This window comes from Mizuhopecten yessoensis, unplaced genomic scaffold, assembly GCF_002113885.1.
Source record: "Mizuhopecten yessoensis strain PY_sf001 unplaced genomic scaffold, ASM211388v2 scaffold11091, whole genome shotgun sequence".
Classification (NCBI taxonomy): Eukaryota; Metazoa; Mollusca; class Bivalvia; order Pectinida; family Pectinidae; genus Mizuhopecten; species Mizuhopecten yessoensis.
Window position 1 is genome coordinate 974,876 of NW_018408875.1, and position 17,793 is coordinate 992,668.

General features: G+C 37.3%; 1 protein-coding gene across 1 annotated transcript; it reads left to right on the forward strand.

The window, feature by feature from the left end:
* The first annotated feature begins 1,971 nt into the window (after window positions 1-1,971).
* Window positions 1,972-17,792, forward strand: LOC110465565 (WD repeat-containing protein 41-like). The gene is made up of 14 exons (XM_021521486.1): window positions 1,972-2,072; window positions 3,119-3,231; window positions 3,986-4,034; window positions 4,475-4,603; window positions 5,719-5,781; window positions 6,742-6,856; window positions 7,984-8,052; window positions 8,975-9,091; window positions 10,006-10,160; window positions 12,591-12,715; window positions 13,689-13,820; window positions 16,317-16,401; window positions 16,768-16,836; window positions 17,581-17,792. The coding sequence occupies exons 1-14, from the start codon at window positions 2,010-2,012 to the stop codon at window positions 17,653-17,655; spliced, it is 1,359 nt and encodes a 452-aa protein (XP_021377161.1). The 5' UTR covers window positions 1,972-2,009; the 3' UTR covers window positions 17,656-17,792.
* Window position 17,793: the final 1 nt, after the last annotated feature.

The following is a 17,793-nucleotide window of genomic DNA, read 5'->3' on the forward strand; positions in this document are numbered from 1 at the left end:
AACCGTTACATTAGTGCATTTCACAATTATTTTATGTTTTTTAGCCAAAAAAAGGTCCAAATTTTTTTTTCGCCTCCCTTCGGCGAAAGATGTGATTCTACGCCCCCTCTTTAAAATATACTAGAAACGCCCCTGGAATGCCTTCGATATTCGATGAATAAGACTATTATATATATGGTTAACCCCCACCCACTACCACCACCACAAAATAATACTTGCTACTATACATAGCATACAATAGGATACAATATAGGATAAATAATGGATGCAGGCAGACACTCTAGCTAGGGATATATTCATATCTTAACATATGTTTAACGTATTTAGAAAATATTATTCATTAGTTGTCATTTCCTGAGATTTCTTTATGACCTGCCAAATGATTGTATTTCAGTTCAAATTTGTCCAATGAGTATCAAGATTAATTTCAAAGTCCTTAATCGTTGGCGATGTAATAACATATTCGGGGAGACTGTTCCAGATATCGACAACCCTAAAGCTAAATAAATATTTCCGAACATCATGCTTGCAACGTTTTTTCCTGATTTTTTCTGTGTATGTTCTCTTGTTCTAGATGATGTGTCTAACTCGAAGATTCCTTTTATTACCTTCTGATCATGTTGGTTGTTCAATATTTTAAAATCATTTATGATGTCGCCTCTCAATCTCCGGTATGCCAGGGTTGAATTACGGCCTATACTTTTCAAGCGCTCTCGGTATGGTAACTCTTCCAAACCTGGTACTAGTTTCGTGGCTCTTCTTTGTACTTTTTAATGCATTCAATATCCTTTATTTTATGTGGACTCCATAAACTGGCTGCATATTCTAGATGAGGTCTTACTAAATCCTATCCAAATAAACGAATGATCTCCTAATGAGTCCCAATATGATCTTTGCTTTATTTACTGCTTTCTGTATATGAGCCGAGAAATTAAGTTTCCCATCTACCAACATCCCTATGTCCCTTTCTTGTGAAACGTTTTCTAGATTTATCCTTCCTTCCCGAGATCCCTTCATGTAGTACTGCCTTCTGCTTTTCCCGTTTATTGTAAGTACTTTACATTTTTGTGGATGGAATTTTAACAGCCACTTATCGGACCATATTTGTAATTTTTTCAAATCTTCCTGAAGTGATTTGTAATCTTCGTTACCTTTAATATCCCTGAATATTTTGGTATAATCTGCAAATAAAAATGTTTTAGATTTTGTATTGTCTGGCAAGTCATTGATGTAAATGACAAATAAGATCGGCCCTAGTACGCTTCCCTGTGGGAGTCCGCTGATTACTGGATATTGTTTTGAGGCCGTTCCATTACCTTATTACACGCTGCTTTCTATCACTGAAAAAGTCGTTTTTTAACATGTGTATTCTACATGAATTGTTTGTTTGACAGAACCGTTTTAAATCAACATATTTAAAAAAAAAAATCTTACGGATAAATTATATCAGAGACGTATATGTAATATCACGGACTTAGATAACCTAATTCCGTGATAATATATACGTCTCTGATTATATATATTTTGGTGATATTCTGTCAAACCACGGAATTAGATTACATTAGATTGTCTAAAACATCTCATCTCTTGAGATTTCCTCCAGTCTAAGATTTCCCATAGCCAATACATTGCTTGAGATTTTCCTTAACTTTGAGATGTTTGATACAAGTGGGCCCAGGTACTTGTGGACATGAGTGTGATTTTTTCCATTAAAATGTTACGTAACAGACGAATAAATCATTGTATAACAATTGCATGCTCAATTTCAAAAGTGCAACCCAGCTAATAGCCTTATAAATACGTAACATTTTAATTGAAAAAACACACTCGAAAATGTCTGTGGATTTGACCATAGACTTAGATTACACTCTAAGTCTATGGTCAAACCCACTGACATTTTCGCGGGAAAATTCGTAATCGATTGATGACGTCATTTTTCGAGCTATGGTGTTTCCCGGGGATTTTCCGGAAATGAAGGTAAATAGACGATAGAGTCTGGACTGAAAAGGATGTCAGTACTATTTCAGAAGTTGTGGCGAACAAACGGCGATTTACCAACAAAAATTACAAAGGTAACACCGATCTTTAGATCTTGGATTTATCACGTTTATGACTGAATTTATTAAGAAATGCAATGCAGGTGCCCGTTAAAATAGCACCCTTCTTCGAACAGCTACTGAGCTAGGCCATTGAGATTAGTACATCAAGGGCTATCAGAACGTCCTGTGATTTTCATAATGTTTTGATTAATTCTGTTACCGTAGTCTGGCGTACTGAACTCAAACTCAAATTGTTCACATTTATATTTTTAAGGATCCCTGTCCCATACTGCAATTCCACTCAGGTTTTCCGCATAAACAGTACTAACCTCCCCCTTATTTCGATGTGGACATAACTGTAATGCTATTGGGCTGGGCGTTTCTGTTGACCAGCAAGCCCGATTGATAAGAGTAACAGGGTAACCATCATCGTCAGATACCAACTGATGAGTGAGTAGCCGTGGGTATCGACGATGGATAACAATTTTTGAGATTTAGGATTCACGCGTACACTGGTCTTTTAGTTTATACATTTTTTCCCATTACTCCTGAATGAATAGCTTTCTTATCAGAAATATTTTTATCAGGCCTATAGTCACACCATATTTTCTTTTTTAAATAGCTAATTAGTTTTTGGCAGTGTTACAGGTATCCTTAATCACTATTTCTTTTTATTATTTTCATTTTTAACCGTTATGACGTACCAGGAGCTAGTAATAATCAGGATAAGAGCGTCATTAGGCCAAATAATTCAAGATGTAACTGGTAGAATTAAATGTACATGTAAACTATAGACATTTGTTATTGTTGGAGTCTATATATAGCTATATGTCACACGGATTCCTAGACATTGTCAGTGTCACTTATATTGACTTAATCAAGGGCTTAATTGTTGATATTTTTTTCAAAATAGAATAAAACAAACAACAGCAATGTTAGCTGGAATCAAAACAGCATACACCACATGAGGAAAGGTTCAGAATGTTAACAAACTCACACTAATTTGGTAGGATCCTCATGATGATGGTTATCTTAAATTGGTTAGTAATTGTGTAATTATGAATTTCCCCTATTTACAGGTGAAGGTGGAAGAGATAGAGGGAGACCAGATACTGAATCCCTTTACAGAGGTCCTCATTCTGCAGCAGCACAGTGACATCATCAGACAACTTCACCCTGTGGGGGACAAAAGGTCTACATCTGGAATTAATGATCAATCTAAATCCACCCCACCAGTCAGTTTGTGTTGATAAAAGTAGCAAATCTTACAATTTTTACAATTAGTTTTTCAATTTGCATACTTTGATTAATTGGACACCTAGTCATAAAACCATTCTCATGCTCAACCTTGGATTCTGTGCTCTAACCAGATTTCTTTTAACTCACTTAGAATAAAAAAGTCAAATGTAAACATTGAAAACAGTATCCAGCTTTAAGTCCCTACAATTATTTTTGAAATCATAGAAAAAATAAGAATTTTCATTACTTGATAACTGAAACAAGAAATTAGACTTGAGCAAAAAATCCATGGTTGAGCATGTTAACTTTTTCAAGAATACAGGCCCAGAACAACAAGCTGTCATATTGTAGAACAATCAGATTCCAACACTTTTAATTATGGTAGTGAACTCTTGATATTTATTCATTGATGATTTTATATCTGTTAAAAAAAGGAAATATAAGAGACTAATTAACTTCATAATTTTTTTTTTTTCACTTATTTAAATTTAGCACTTTTCTAAAAAAAAAATATATTGGAAACTGAGATGAACTGAATTGCATATGGTGAAGCCTATGCCTGAAAATATTGTAATCTGATAGTTTGGTTTTGAAATTTGTTAATTAAGATAACTATTCTACGATCTTTGTGATAATGATGTTAATTCTGGAGTGTCTCTGGAATTACTGTTAAACATGCCAATAATGTACAATTGTTCTGTAAACAGATGCGTGTCCATCGGGGATGACAACCTAGCAGTGGTATGGGACATACAGGTAGCACAGCTTTTTCTACTTTGACTGATCATGACTGAACTGAACACATTTAACCATGGTATGGTGCCAAGTCTCTAGTATACCTGGGTGACAGCGAAAAGTTATCTTTACATGTACATCTACATGGTTTTGAGTCGTACCTTAGCTAGAGTGAAAACTTAACAATCAGAGTCAAAAGCAAGAGTCAAAGGCACATAAGGCTATACTTAACAGAACTACTGAAGTCCTCCCATCATAACCCTATAAAATTACTTGTGATGTTTTAGTAGGTATAAAGATCTACTAAAATCATTTTAAGAATATGAAATAGTTGTTATAGCTAGGCGATTTATATGGTACCCGGTATGTGTTTTTCTTCTAGTAAGTGGATCTTTATATTGAGGTGGTCTTTATGACAGATTTAAACCTAAAATTATTGTTTTGTTCTGTTTCCTTTTTAGCTCTGTTTAAAATTGTTTGTGTTAAGTGGTCATACCAGACCAATCACATCACTGCTTCTCCTGAGGTCAAATGCCAATTACTCAGATTCTGATTGGCTCCTGACTGGGTCATCTGACAAAACTATAAAGGTAAGGTAACATTTTCTCTCATTTCCCTGTGTGTAAGATAGAGCATTCCAGAGTAGGAATAGGGTGTAAGATATTTCTATTTTACACCCCATTTCATGTGACGTGACGTCAAAATGGCTCAACAATGACGTGACGTCACAAATTTGGAATCTCTGATTGCGCAATGCAGAAAAGGCGACATTATGAAATTAAAACCTTTCACGATATATTTACCGTATACGTTAGAAAGATGTGATTAATTTTTCTGCGCAAACTTTGTTTGCAAATATGGGTTATGCTTAATCTGGCTGACAGATTCGTTTTCATCTAAAAAGCTCAGGGGGGAAAATTGATATTTTCAAAATGGTGGCCAGTCCAAACCCATTTCATGATCTCTGAGCTGATTTTGGTGGCTGGAATGAGAGAAAAATACTCTTTCATGCCGCGAAGGATGTAGGAATAGGGAAATTCCAACCTCTGGATTTTCAAATTTGACAAAACACTCGGCAAAGCCTCAGGTTTTACCAAATTTGAAAACCCCTTGGGTTGGATTTCCCTATCCTACACCCCTTGGCATTAAAGGGTCTTATAATCTTCAATGTTTCCATGATCATGTATAATGGTCAAGATTTTAGAGACTAACAGGACAAAGTTTAGAGACCACTTTCCCTATTGTGTAGAACAGTTGTATACCAAACAAGATTTCAGAGTCCCCCTTCACAATTGTGTAGTATACTGTACTATAGATTTAAGAGACTGTTATAGAAAAAATATTAATGTACCTAGTAAGTGTGTCATTACTGAAATCAAGTTGTCTGTCCATCCATCAATCTGTATATTTTTATTTTTTTGGCATCTTACCCATAACATGTTTCTATTACATGTGTATTAAGAATGTAATCGCTTTTGAGTTCCTTAACAAAATATAACCTAAGTTTAGATCTATAACTGAAGTTTGGTTGCAAAAGAGTAATGTATTTTATTTCTATATATATAGCAAATCAGTTATATTTAATTGTATATTGCCTATAGAGTGTTGCATATGTTTTTAACTACATGTTATGTATTCATCTTAGTATAGTTAGACTTGGTTAGAGAATCTTTCAAGCACTGTATTTCTTCAAAATAATGATCAGGTATGGGACCTAGATACAGGAAAATGTCTGCAGACTATGACAGAGCACGGCGCCTCAGTCAAGGTAAGACATATCCACGTCTGTCATGGTTATGGAAACTTAAAATCAAGTAAGTCAATGTCATAGACATTTCTAGACAAGACAGTCATTTTCATGGAGCCTTTCTATACAAGACATTTCTCCCCTACCTCACAGGAACATTCCCTAATTTGCTGGGGAAGAGATAAACCTGTCTTTACCTACCTAGGGAAACACAGCTCACACATGCTTTAATCTGAAAACGTCACCATTGCTTCATCACATTATGTAGTGTAACCAGGGTAGCATAATCAAATTTGTCACACATTTCATGAGCTCTTGATGATGGTAAAGTTCATTGGGTTCACCATTATCTACAACTTATTTTTATGGTAGGAAAGTGTGGGAGAAAAATAATCAGTCACTCCTGAGTCAGGGAAAATCTCAACCTTCATGATAAGAACTTTTAAGTTTAGCTTTCAGGTAGGCTCGTGTTAAACTTAACAAAAAATACCCTCTGCTTGAGATTTCTCTGTCTACCTCAAACAGGGGTGATGAATTCTATTACTTCATGATCTTCATCTCATATTCAAATCAAGGTAATATATACATCATTGATAAACTGATTTATACTTGGGTTTGAAACAAAATTTTAAGACAGGCTTGTAGAAGAGAGATCTGCTATATGTATGAGTTGCTTCCCTTTAGGGATAACAGCTAACATGACATGAAAATAAGACTAGGGCCGTTTTCTTTTAAACGGTCAAACCGGTCGGACCACAGTTGTTCGTTTATAAAATAAGGTCGGACCTAGTAATTTAACGCTGCTTTCAGGCGAGCCTTGACAAAGCCTTGCAAGGCCTGCATAAACATTGACAGGTCCGCTAGGATTTATACCCAAAATTGTTACATTTATAAACGGTCAAACCAGTTGTTCCGTATAAACGAACAGGCCCTAAGATAATGGTCTTCTGTATTGAATACATATGAGTTGCCTCCCTCTAGTGTCTCCTGTCCATCAATGATGACCTGTTTCTGTCAGCTGGACAATCTCTCCATCTCTGGTCTGGTGCTGGAAAACTCCTGGACTGTTATCATCGCACAGAAAAGGAAATTGAAGGTACACCCATTTATGTGTTTTTCATTCACATCTATATCTACAGGGATGTGTTTCTATTTACTCATTGTCAAATACTTAGCTTGTCAGATCCAAAGGTTAAATTGAAGTTTTATTTTTTGCCTGCTCTCTCATTTAGACCCCTCGGATTTTCCACTGTACATTAAAGTTTGTTTGCAGCACACGGTAAGAAGGATATTTGTTTACCCAGTGGACCTTCGGTGTATGGAATAATCTTCCATCAAATGTTATAAATGAAAATACTCTTAAGCAGCTTGAATGTGAATTAAATGAACACTGGAAAATAAAAACACAAAAACACTGTTTTATAAAAGAACTGTAAATATTGCAACTTTTTTAAGGTAACTTTAATTTCAGAGTTGTTTGTCTAAGGATTGTAAAATCCTGATACATTAGAATAAAATCTCTGTTTCTCTAATATTGCATTTGAGAATAAACAGATGTCTTGGAAACAACTGATTAGTGAATGTGCAAACTGCATGAAATTTGTTTTGCAAATCTATCAAGTTCTTTTTTTAGTTTTTCTCTTTATTCACAATTAAGAGATCCAAAAATATCAATGGTAATGCAATTTTGTGGAGCAGTTCTCAATGAAATTGTTGTAATGAATCGAAACATACTACATAGTTACTAGCTATTCAATCTATAATCCACATTGTATTTTGTTTTGTGCTAAATTAACTACCTTCTAGCAGCTCAAACTTATATAAGAGGAAAATAATATATGTATCGGTAATAGCTATATTTACATTTCATTATTGTGTTAGTCACATGCACCAATTAATATGTAGATAGCATTTGGGTTCCAGTTTTGGGGTGAAGAAATATCAATAAAGCAACACCATCAACTTGTTTGGGAATGACTAAGTGGTTTTAAAGGTCTAAGTGGTTTTAAAGGTATTGGTTTTCAAAGAATTCTTAAAAACAGCAAACAATTCACATTTCTTTAGAGAGTTTGGGAATTCTGCTGTTGATTTGTATACAAATGAGTTTCTGTAAGTGACTGTGCATGTTTTCAGAACAATCAGTAAGGAACTAGGCTGGGGCTACATGTATATATGAATAGGGACATCCTCAATTTGAATTGACAAAGTTCCTTCTTCCTTCAGATATAAACTTGATGATCCACGTGTGTGGACAAACAGACAGAGTTGTCACAGCCTCTGGCAAACAAATTGGTAAGTTGTCACAGCCTCCGGCAATCAAATTGGTAAGTTGTCACAGCCTTCAGCAAACAAATTGGTAAGTTGTCACAGCCTCAGAAAAACAAATTGGTAAGTTGTCACAGCCTCAGGCAATCAGATTGGCAAGTTATCACAGTCTCAATCAAGTGGGTAAATGTCACAGTATCAAATAAATGAATAGGTGTCAAAGTCTCAGACAAACAAGTCGTAAGTCATCACAACCTTATACAAACAAGTTGGGAAAGTGACATTACTACCTCAGTCAAACAAGTCGTAAGTCATCACAACCTTATACAAACAAATTGGGAAAGTGACATTACTACCTCAGTCGAACAAGTCATAAGTCATCACAACCTTATACAAACAAGTTGGGAAAGTGACATTACTACCTCATTCGAACAAGTCGTAAGTCATCACAACCTTATATAAACAAGTTGGGAAAGTGACATTACTACCTCAGTCGAACAAGTCGTAAGTCATTACAACCTTAGACAAACAAATTGGGAACGTGACATTACTACCTCAGTCAAACAAGTCGTAAGTCATCACAACCTTAGACAAACAAATTAGGAAAGTGACATTACTACCTCAGTCGAACAAGTCGTAAGTCATCACAACCTTATACAAACAAGTTGGGAAAGTGACATTACTACCTCAGTCAAACAAGTTGATAATTTGTCAAAGTCTCTGTCAAACAATTGATTAAGTTGCCAAACCCTTTGTCAAAAAGGTGGGTAAGTGATCACAGCCGCAGGCAAACAGGCACATAAGTTTTCACTGCCTCAGACTATAAATTCAAAGTAGGCAAAATTTAATACTTTATATTTTCCATCAACATCTTTAAGAAATTTGAACACAGAAACTTACAACAAAGGTGATATATACAAAACTTGCCTGGTTTAATATCTTTGTACAGGTGTGTACCAGGTGAACACTACAACAGATGATGTTGTCATAGTAACCGGGGACATTGCCTTTGTAAAGAACTTGCCGTCGCATCTGGAAGCTATCCGAAGTCTCACCAATCTATCAGGTACTACATTTTCTAATGAATTAGTAAGGGGTTATTGCATAAGTATACTTTTATATATGATATTAGTATTTGATTAACTGCTAGAATTTAACATGCTCACAATGTCCCTAGATATTGTATTGTAAGAACAGGTGTTATACTCAATGATATTTGTCTGTTTTTCTCTCAAATCTTAAGTCATGTATGTGCATTTTTTTCTACAGAGACTTATACATCTCATTATACTTATCTAAGTTTTGGTTTTTTCCAAGGATTTACTTTTTAAGTTGGGGGCTTGATAGTCCAGCCGCGGTCATGCCAAGAGTGGCTGGATAATGAGACAGCTAGATCACTGAGACAATTCTGTAAAGTATTCAATATTTTCCCTATAACACTGGCTGGATAGTAAGACAATCAGATAAGTTGTGTCTGAATTATGGAGATTGCACAGTGTAAGTTATTTTGGATTTTAAGGATCCCTGTCCCACTGCAGTGTGGTATTCTCTGTATACAGTTACCTCCCCTTAACTTCCGATTGGATATAACTGTAGAAAAGTTTGGCTAGGCCACTTCCTCAGACCAGTTAGCGCAGTCAGTTAGAGCGAAAGTATAACAATCTGTAGTCCAGGATTCAAAAACCATTCTGGGGCCACTCATTTTTTTATATTTTGTTAAAGTCCCGCAATGTATGATTTTTTTCTTCCAAAATGATTATCAAAGCTATCGTCATGTGAAAGAACAGTTTCCAATACATGTACTAAGTTACAGTTTTTAGCAGTGATACGAGGGTTCTTAAGTTGATATCACATCACAGGGTTGTGTTTTATGGTTGTTGTGCGTTTCTGTGATGTTATTTAAGATCAGATATGTATTTTACACTAAACTATGACACAATTTATGAAGGCAATATGTTGATTGTAAGTTCTGTATAACAGATCAGTGCTTTGCCAGTGGATCATTAGACGGTACCATTGTGATCTGGTCATGCCAGACGTTCCTACCTACGTATAAATTTAACACTGTGGACAGCTACCAGGGGAAGGATCACCTCTACCCCTACAGCATACAGCATGTACTCTGTCTGGAGGAGGTATGTATCGTACAAATCCTCTGTCTGGAGGAAGTATGTATCGTACCAATCCTCTATCTGGAGGAGGTATGTATCGTACAAATCCTCTGTCTGGAGGAGGTATGTTTCGTACAAATCCCCTGTCTGGAGGAGGTATGCATTATACCAATCCTCTGTCTGTAGGAGGTATGTATCGTAGGTATGTATTATACCAATCCTCTGTCTGGGGGAGGTATGTATCGTACTAATCCTCTGTCTGGAGGAAGGATGTATCGTACCAATCCTCCGTCTGGAGGAGGTATGTCTCGTACAAATCCTCTGTCTGAATGAGGTATGTATCGTACAAATGTATGTATCGTACAAATGTATGTATCGTACAAATACTCTGTCTGGAGGAGGTATGTATCGTACAAATCTTCTGTCTGGAGGAGGTATGTATTATACCAATCCTCTGTCTGGAGGAGGTATGTATCGTACAAATGTATGTATCGTACAAATCTTCTGGCTGGAGGAGGTATGTATTATACCAATCCTCTGTCTGGGGGAGGTATGTATCGTACAAATACTCTGTCTGGAGGAGGTATGTATTATACAAATCCTCTGTCTGGAGGAAGTATGTATTATACCAATCCTCTGTCTGGGGGAGGTATGTATCGTACAAATCCTCTTTCTGGAGGAGGTATGTATCATTCAACTCCTTTGTCTGGAGGATGGAGGAGGTATGTATCATACAACGCCTCTGTCTGGAGGATGGAGGAGGTATGTATCATACAAATCCTCTGTCTGGAGGAGGTATGTATGGTACAAATCCTCTGTCTGGAGGAGGTATGTATCATACAACTCCTCTGTCTGGAGGATGGAGGAGGTATGTATCATACAAATCCTCTGTCTGGAGGAGGCATGTATTGTACCAATCCTCTGTCTGGAGGAAGTATGTATCGTACAAATCCTCTGTCTGGAGGAGGAATGTATCGTACAAATCCTCTGTCTGGAGGGGTGATGTATCGGACAAATCCTCTGTCTGGAGGAGGTATGTATTGTACCAATCCTCTGTCTGGAGGTAGTATGTATGGTACAAATCCTCTGTCTGGAGGAGGGATGTATCGTACAAATCCTCTGCCTGGAGGAGGTATGTATCGTACAAATCCTCTGTCTAGAGGAAGTATGTATCGTACAAATCCTCTGTCTGGAGGGGTGATGTATCGGACAAATCCTCTGTCTGGAGGAGGGATGTATTGTACCAATCCTCTGTCTGGAGGTAGTATGTATGGTACAAATCCTCTGTCTGGAGGAGGCATGTATGGTACCAATCCTCTGTCTGGAGGAAGTATGTATCGTACAAATCCTCTGTCTGGAGGGGTGATGTATCGGACAAATCCTCTGTCTGGAGGAGGTATGTATGGTACAAATCCTCTGTCTGGAGGAGGCATGTATGGTACCAATCCTCTGTCTGGAGGAAGTATGTATCGTACAAATCCTCTGTCTGGAGGGGTGATGTATCGGACAAATCCTCTGTCTGGAGGAGGTATGTATTGTACAAATCCTCTGTCTGGAGGAGGTATGAATCGTACAAATCCTCTGTCTGGAGGAGGAATGAATCATACAAATCCTCTGTCTGGAGGAGGTATGTATCGTAAAAATCCTCTGTCTGGAGGAAGTATGTATCGTACAAATCCTCTGTCTGGAGGAAGTATGTATCGTACAAATCCTCTTTCTGGAGGAGGGATGTATCGTACCAATCCTCTGTCTGGAGGAGGTATGTATCGGACAAATCCTCTGTCTGGAGGAGGTATGTATGGTACAAATCCTCTGTCTGGAGGAGGTATGTATCGTACAAATACTATGTCTGGAGGAGGTATGTATCGTACAAATACTATGTCTGGAGGAGGTATGTATCGTACAAATCCTCTGTCTAGAGGAAGTATGTATCGTACAAATCCTCTGTCTGGAGGAAGTATGTATCGTACAAATCCTCTGTCTGGAGGGGTGATGTATCGGACAAATCCTCTGTCTGGAGGAGGGATGTATCGTACCAATCCTCTGTCTGGAGGAGGTATGTATAGTACCAATCCTCTGTCTGGAGGAAGTATGTATCGTACAAATCCTCTTTCTGGAGGAGGTATGTATCGTACCAATCCTCTGTCTGGAGGAGGTATGTATTGTACCAATCCTCTGTCTGGAGGAGGGATGAGGGATATGTAGCACCCAAGTTAATAGAGGTTAAACAAATGGACTAAATTTGATTTTAAAGAAAACTTTGTTAATTCATTTTCCCCTGAAGTCACATTTGAACTCTCCCAATTCAAATCTTGGAATAGTTCATTATGAAATTTCAGGGGTGAATGAGTTAATCTATGTGTTTTAAAAATATTAACATTCCCTGAAATCAAAAATTAAGAAAAGCTTGTTTGGTATATAATTATTAAGATTATGTTTTAATCTTTATTTTAGCGGTTCCTATTGGCTGCAATAGGTTCTGGTTTTGGACTGTTTGATATAACAACAAGGAAACTTATATGTGAAAAAGCCTGTGCTCACTTTTCCAAAATCCTACATATGACCTTTGTTTGTGACGGGTGAGTGGATGTATGTATTATTTCTTCATATTTACGACAAGTACAATTTTGAATTTGATAACGGTGTTAAAGTCTAGTAGATTTATTACTTCATAACTACAGCCTGAAACTTGACAAAGTCAGTGACACCACCAGTACGTGTGGGAAGGATTTTTAATGACATTGCAACTTTTAACATCATAAAAAATATATTTTGCTGAAATATAAATTCAATGTGCAAATTCAAGATGGGTTCTTTTCTCTGATAAACTGTAGGTCACACATTTCATGGAGATCATAAAATGAATATTAATTATGTGGTGTTTTGTAGACTTTTCATTGAAAATCAACAAAAATAATGTTATTAATATAATGAGTGGCTTTTAACTTTAATGGATCATGAACACTTTCAGCAGTTTATACACTATGTGCATCCTCCACTGTAGTCATCAGTTAAAACATCTCTACAAAATAGTAAGCCAATCCTGTTCTTTATCAAGACTTTATTTCCTGTTAATTAAAAGCAGGGTAATTAGAACATAGCTATCAAACCTCCCTCATTAGGAGGAAGTCTCCCTCATTAGAGAGGAAGTCTCCCTCATTAGGAGGAAGTCTCCCTCATTAGGAGGAAGTCTCCCTCATTTTGACCAAAATTTACCAGTCGCCCTTGAAACTCTCTCATTCAAGTCCAAACTCACACAAACTCCTAAACTACATCCTGTGGTCAAATGATCTCCCGGTTACTGTAGGGTGTGTCTGAATCAAAGGATTGTTATTTTGATACATAAAAAGGGAAAGATAAATTAAGTTAAACAGTTTCAATTGTGTTTCACGCACGAAAAGTGGAATGAGGGAGAACTGCCTCATTGGAGGTTTCTTAGGTTGACATCTATGTTTGAACGCTATAACCAACATGTTACCTTTATGTATATAGCACATTTAAGTAACAATTACCTGACTGTTTTCTAATTGGTTTTACCTCTCTGCCTGCCAGAGCATACCTTGCCACATGTTCAGAGGATGGTAGTATACGTTTGTGGGGCCACGCCCCCCACCTTAACAGTTCAGGAACAGAGGATAAATCAGACATGGATCTTCGACCAATTGAACGATTCCTAGACATCAGGTAATATTAATGTTCACTTGAAATCTTATCCATTCCAAACAATTATCAAACCCCCTGCAACAAAGTTAGGGGCTGTACTGGGATCAGTTTGTTTGTTTGTCTGTCGATGGTAAAAATTTGTCTGCAAAACTGCTCCTAATCTCATAAGCCGATTAAGGGTGGTAGAGTGGCGCGGTGAATGAGGCACTCGCCTTTTACCAAGGCGGCCGGGGTTCGATTCCCAAATCAGATGTGAAAAGTATGGATCCCCTGCCTACCACGTGGGTTTTTTCCAGGCACTCCAGTTTCCTCCCACATTAAGACCCCCTTTGCACTAACATCCAAGCCAATAAGAGTGAATGATATTAGTTGTAATAACTTCTTTCATAATTTTGGTAAAATAAATAAAGTTTATATAGACTTAAAAAATAAGCCAATTTTAACAAAACTTTACATGTATGATTGGTAAATCAATTTCATGTGGTTTGGCACCTGACATTTATGTTAAGGATAAAGGTGACCAAATGCAGTGCAGCTTTCTGATAGTGATGCATGGGGGATATACTTCACAATAAATAAAACAACTTTTATTGTTTTGGATTCAAGAAAACCACCATGGCCTCTGATTGGCTGAAATAATACTGGTTAAAACTTGAGTTCTGTGGGGCCGACTTCGGTGATACAATTTAGTTCTGTGGGGCCGACTTTGGTGATACAATTTAGTTTTGTGGGGCCGACTTTGGTGATACAATTTAGTTCTGTAGGGCCGACTTTGGTGATACAACTTAGTTCTGTGGGGCCGACTTTGGTGATACAATTTAGTTTTGTGGGGCCGACTTTGGTGATATAATTTAGTTCTGTGGGGCCGTCTTTGGTGATACAATTTAGTTTTGTGGGGCCGACTTTGGTGATATAATTTAGTTCTGTGGGGCCGACTGTGGTGATACAATTTAGATCTGTGGGGCTGACTTTGGTGATACAATTTAGTTCTGTGGGGCTGACTTTGGTGATACAATTTAGTTCTGTGGGGCTGACTTTGGTGATACAATTTAGTTCTGTGTGGCCGCCTTTGGTGGTACAATTTAGTTCTGTGTGGCCGACTTTGGTGATACAATTTAGTTCTGTGTGGCCGACTTTGGTGGTACAATTTAGTTCTGTGGGGCCGACTTTGGTGATATAATTTAGTTCTGTGGGGCCGACTTTGGTGATACAATTTAGATCTGTGGGGCTGACTTTGGTGATACAATTTAGTTCTGTGTGGCCGACTTTGGTGGTACAATTTAGTTCTGTGTGGCCGACTTTGGTGATACAATTTAGTTCTGTAGAGCCGACTTTGGTGATACAATTTAGTTCTGTGGGGCTGACTTTGGTGATACAATTTAGTTCTGTGGGGCCGACTTTGGTGATACAATTTAGTTAGATATACTTTAAAGGTCAACTGTTTAATTTTTGATCCAATATGACTGTTATGGCCTCTTGCTGGTTGAGACATTAAAAACTTTAATGCTAGAGGGTATTTATATGTCTGTGATTTCAACAGTTCTTATTAGTGTCCGGGATGTTGAGATTTGATGACTATCTGTTCCTTCAACGGTGACTAGCTTTGGGATTTTCCAGCTGTGAGCAACTCTGGTCTGTTTCAGCTGTGACTCGCTGGTTATATGTATCTACTTCAGGTGTGACATTTTTGTGGTACATGTCCTGATGATGTTTAGATATGTATATTTCTGTATTGGTGTGTTCCAGCTGTGACTAGCGAATACCTACTTCAGGTGTGACATTTTTGTGGTACATGTACTGATGATGTTTAGATATGTGTATCTATTTTTTGGTGTGTTCAAGCTGTGACTCGCTGGTTACATGTATCTACTTCAGGTGTGACATTTTTGTGGTACATGTACTGATGATGTTCAGATATGTATATTTCTGTATTGGTGTGTTCCAGCTGTGGCTAGCGAATATCTACTTCAGGTGTGACATTTTTGTGGTACATGTCCTGATGATGTTCAGATATGTATATTTCTGTATTGGTGTGTTCCAGCTGTGACTAGCGAATACCTACTTCAGGTGTGACATTTTTGTGGTACATGTCCTGATGATATTTAGATATATTTCTGTATTGGTGTGTTCCAGCTGTGACTAGCGAATATCTACTTCAGTTGTGACATTTTTGTGGTTCATGTTCTGATGATGTTCAGATATGTATACTTCTGTATTGGTGTGTTCCAGCTGTGACTAGTGAATATCTACTTCAGTTGTGACATTTTTGTGGTACATGTTCTGATGATGTTCAGATATGTATACTTCTGTTTTGGTGTGTTCCAGCTGTGACTAGTGAATATCTTCTTCAGGTGTGACATTTTTGTGGTACATGTACTGATGATGTTCAGATATGTATATTTCTGTATTGGTGTGTTACAGCTGTGACTAGTGAATATCTACTTCAGGTGTGACATTTTTGTGGTGCATGTACTGATGATGTTCAGATATGTATATTTCTGTATTGGTGTGTTCCAGCTGTGACCAGCTTCGACATCACAAAGATGTTTTACCTGCGCCAGTCCTTATAGGCGAGTGTCTAGCCCATTCTGGAGCTGTACAGGTGAGTAGTCTCTATGATCTTTTTTTGAAAATTGTTAACCCTTGCACCCCTATGTAACTTAAGTAGGCTCTACCATACATTGATATGGATGCATCTATTATGGTTTACAGTGGTGAAAGGGTTAAAGTTATCTGACCTTATCTTCCACACTGTATGCATTCCTTGTGTTGTAATTTTGATCAAGTGGTTATGATATACTGTTAGCTTTTAAGGTCAAATGTCACACATTTTAATCTGGTTAACATTCAGTTTGAAGAAGGAAAGTTACAAAGGCTAGGTTAATATAATTTACAACCAAAAGACCTGAAGAGTTCTTCAACACATCAGAGTTTTACTCTAGCAGGATTTATGTATATTTGTGTACAGATGGTAGTGGACTGCGGTTTGGAGGGCATGCTGTCTTGTGGAGTGGACGGATTGGTCATAGCTTGGAAGGTCAGTGCTGCTATATATGTAACTCCTATTCTCCTGCCCTTCATTGATTTGTCTGCCCTGATGGCTCTGCCAGTCGCTAGGCCCCTTTTGCGTATCCGGTTCAACCAGTTGAAACGGTTGAACCTGAAAGAAAACGACAGACACAGATCTGAACCAAGGCTGACCTCAGGAATATTCGGCACGTGTAGATTGATTGGTCCAGACGTGCCTGATCGAAACTCAAATGCTGACTATTGCTAGTTGGCGCTGTTGCTTTATAAAACAAGGTCAAGCCACATGTAGATTTTAAGATAACTTATATAATTTAGTGGATGCTTGGAAGAAGGACATATTATTCTTGATATATTGTTTTATTCTCCGAAACTGTGCATTTTGTAGCTCTGCGTATTAGTTCAGTCCAAATACGTTGGTTTTTCATGGAATATTTCTGCGCCACCTGAACTGTTTCAACCGGTACACACAAATGCGAGCCTAGATTGGAGACAGTTTATACAGGCTTGTGATGTTAACAGATGACATTGTATTAACTTTTCTTCTGTAAATTAACTGTAGTCTCACTTCCTACCCTGTTATAAACATTTGTATAGAAGTTCATATAATTAATATGTATTCCTTAGCATTACAAAATTATATAATATTTGCATATGATATAAAGTGTTCAATACAATAGGATATACCGGTATTGTAATACAAGTACAATTTAAGTATATTATCGCTGTGAATGTTTATCTGTTTACATTGTAGAATGCTGAACTACAAGCCATGAAGAGGAACCAAATTATACAAGAACAGTTTCTTAATCCAAGTGGTATAGTGTGACCATTACAACACTACACCTCCATCAGTGGTATAGTGTGACCATTACAACACTATACCTACAACAGTGGTATAGGGTGACCATTACAACACTACACCTACAACAGTGGAAAAGTGACACCATAACAACACTATACCTAC

What these genes read in the sequence shown, in the direction of transcription:
- LOC110465565 (XM_021521486.1), top strand. Translation starts at nt 2,010, where the DNA reads ATGTCAGTACTATTTCAGAAGTTGTGGCGAACAAACGGCGATTTACCA. An exon ending in CACCCTGTGGGGGACAAAAG is followed by an intron (nt 3,232 to 3,985) that starts GTCTACATCTGG and finishes TTCTGTAAACAG; the next exon opens with ATGCGTGTCCATCGGGGATG. An exon ending in CCCATTCTGGAGCTGTACAG is followed by an intron (nt 16,402 to 16,767) that starts GTGAGTAGTCTC and finishes ATTTGTGTACAG; the next exon opens with ATGGTAGTGGACTGCGGTTT.